Source organism: Porites lutea, chromosome 2 (genome assembly GCF_958299795.1).
Source record: "Porites lutea chromosome 2, jaPorLute2.1, whole genome shotgun sequence".
NCBI classification, from domain to species: Eukaryota; Metazoa; Cnidaria; class Anthozoa; order Scleractinia; family Poritidae; genus Porites; species Porites lutea.
In genome coordinates this window covers 43,635,744-43,638,897 of record NC_133202.1, presented here as the reverse complement: position 1 = coordinate 43,638,897, position 3,154 = coordinate 43,635,744, and the positions used below count along the sequence as shown (strand labels likewise).

The 3,154-nt window shown below is 40.4% G+C and overlaps 1 protein-coding gene across 1 annotated transcript; it reads left to right on the top strand.

The window, feature by feature from the left end:
- Positions 1–1,151: 1,151 nt before the first annotated feature.
- LOC140928700 (uncharacterized) lies at positions 1,152–2,804 on the top strand. Its single transcript, XM_073378480.1, has 3 exons — positions 1,152–1,270; positions 1,678–2,115; positions 2,592–2,804. Exons 2-3 carry the CDS (start codon positions 1,887–1,889, stop codon positions 2,732–2,734), a joined length of 372 nt encoding a protein of 123 aa, XP_073234581.1. The 5' UTR covers positions 1,152–1,270; positions 1,678–1,886; the 3' UTR covers positions 2,735–2,804.
- The last annotated feature ends 350 nt before the right edge of the window (positions 2,805–3,154 follow it).

The following is a 3,154-nucleotide window of genomic DNA, read 5'->3' as shown; positions in this document are numbered from 1 at the left end:
GCGGCAGGAATAAAGCAGGTCGGATGAGCAAGAGTATGGCCAAGAGTAGAGAAGATTATCGACACAAAAAGGACGACTTGTACAGAAAGCATGGCGGCGTTATTATTGAATGAAACGAAAAGACATGACCAGATGACGACGATTATGACTTGAACATGGATTCCTGTCAAGAGCTGCACATTCCCTCAATCTGTGTTGCAGGTAACTGTTGTAAGAAACTAATGGCAAACGTTCAGGTGACATTATCCCATAATATGCGTCAAAGAATAATATAAAAAAGAAGTAATCTTGCCTCCATAGCAAACAATGCTTACGAGCTCAAGACCGGTACCTTTGTATGGCTATTGTAATTATTCGTTGACTTGCTACGTACACACATGCAGTATTGAATGTCTTTCCCTTTGTCTCCAGATATGGAGATAAGACTCCCAAGTCTCTACCGGCTCGTATTTACTCCGCCTTTTGGATGATTTTTGGCATGATAATTCTATCAATGTTTACTGCTGAAGTTACATCTGGAATGACGTCTAAAGAATTGATGCCTCTTAATGCATTTCTGGGGAAAAAGGTAAGATTTCCTCCCGCCTAACATAATTGTGGACACGAGGAAAGATAAGGTGGATCGGTAGATCCAAAACGCTTAAACAGCTTCTTATGCCTGTTGAAGCTTTCCATATCATTAGCTGAATGGATCGAAGATGACAAAACAGTTTTAACAAACATAAAAAACAGAGAATATCGATAACAAAATTACCTTTCAATAACCCCCATCTTATCCTCTCACCATACAAACGGCTGCAAAATTTTGAGACTTTTGGGGAGCTTTATCCCTGCCAAACGATTAGAAACAAAACTTGTAAAAATCCGTCTAGGTTGTATTGTATTCGTTTTTTGCCTTTTCTTGAAGAGCCTCTGCTTCCATGTAGGGCCTGGCCCTCAGTGCTAGAAAGTTTCCTCTTTTGGTCACAAATATGTTAGAGACACTTTTGAAGGGCTTGTAGTATTAGAAACGCCGGTCATCCCACAATTCCTGTCTTAAGATTAAAGCCCAATTCAATTTTAGAGAGAAGCCTATTTACCCGGAAAATTTAATTGCTGCCTTTTATGCTATCATGAGAAACGTTAAAGTTTTCTCAGAAACTTAATCTCAGTATTGCTCAACAAATATATCCTAAATGTAAAATCATAACTATACCTCAATACTAGGTTGCAGTTCCTTTTTATGGCAAGCGTTACTTTGGAGAAGAACTTAGAGGAGCAAAGATAATAGGTACTGTAATCTAGAGATGATTAATTTTGTGATGACCTGGTGGTAGTAATATTCCATTACCTAAATTCAGTTTGCCAATACACCTTAAATTCCTCCTTCCCTCAATATATCCAGACCTTACGGAAACGTAGTATGTCGTATCATGGCCCGGAAACAATTGTTTTGATTTATGTTAAAGTTCCTAAAGAACCCCTGCGTGACGTGTACCAAGAAATCATGACAGACCCTGTAAAAGTCCGTAAAACACGACTAGACATACTCGTTCCTGCTGCCCGCTTTATCGGTAAAATGAGTCACGCCGCCTTTTCTTGGAACCTAGCTTGACCTAATGTGAGTCCCTCGTCATTATCTGATGTTGCCTAATGTTACAGTTAACAACATCTGCAGTAATGTGTAACGCGTTTCAGAGATAAAGTCCAACGGAAGTTTGACCAAGCACTTGCTAGAAGGAACTCGTGAAATAGAGAGAATAGTTTTTCACGCCTGTGAAGAACTTGATGCCAACACATTCGAAAAGCTCCAGTTTGTACGGGCATTGACGAAGCACTACGTTGGAATTCGAATATTTACTAAGCCAAAAAAGTTTGGTTCTTCCTTGGTGGATTGTGTCAAGAAAATGGTGGAAGAACATCACAGCGGAGGTGAATCCAATGATAAAGAAGCTCCGGACTGCGAAGACAACTCCAAAATTGAGATAACCGAATATGGTTCAAGAAAAGGCTTTGACTATCGAGACATAATCAGCATTATCATGTACGTTTCTTTTGGTATTGTTGTGTTGATGTTTGTGGCAGGCAGTGCATGGGATTTCATGAAGACCAGGAATCTTCCCAGAAAAGACGAAGGTAAGAAAAAGATTTTGATTCAAGATCACAATTATTCTCGTCTCAGGTAAACAACCCGGTGGGGGGTGGGGACTCCGCATATGAAAGTGGTGGGGATGCTCGTCGTCTCGCGTAGGGGGTAAATTTCGGATTTTGGTCTCATTTAGGGTGTTCTGGGCAAAACACCATCATATTTAGCCGTGAAGGTCTCGTCTATAGTTGCACGCCAAAAAATATAAAAATATATATATTGTCTGTTTTTCAACATGGTCTCTTTTACGGGTCAAAAAAAGCTTGGGCCCCGCCCAGATCGGTCTCCTTTAGGGGCTTAATTCAAAATTTCCGACGAGCATCGCCATCCCTTTCATATGCGGAGTCCCCCCCAGGAGTAAACAATAAGATACGTAGAATGGGCAAATGGTAATGAGCTGTTCGACTGTTAGTCACGTAAGCCCTTTCCTGGCTTCCAACGCTCATGCATTTTTTCGCTTTACTAGGCAACTTTGGAGACCACGGGGGCGTAGAAATGAATGCGAGAGAAGAACAAATAGAAATCAGAGTGATTAAAGAAGACAAAGATGGGAGAAGAAGCTTGAAAGCCACAACAACAAGTTTCAACAAGTTAGTGGCAGAGCCATAATCTGGACCTCGAACCATTACATGGTTGAAATTGGTTTTTCTCTCCTAGGAACGGACCATTTTAAATGTTATGGTGGCGGGGTGGGGGGGGGGGGGGGAATTTTTAAACCACATGAAATTTTTTCTTTAAAATTTCCCTTGTATGAATTTTTTAAAGGCTAATGCATAAGTATTTTTTAGGGTTTTTTTTGGCGTTTTTATTTTTTTTTTTACTTTTTTCGTTTAATTCTCCCTAGCTCGATATACTTTTTTGTACCTCGCCCGCCCCTCCCCGCTATAAGTTTTCTTATGGTCCGTCCCTTAGCGGGATAAACTGCTGGGACTCTCACTATATGTTAATCTTAGAAGGATATTCATTAATTTACCGATATTGTTATAGAGAGTCGACTAAACGGAGTGAAGAAAGCCAGGGACTAACTCT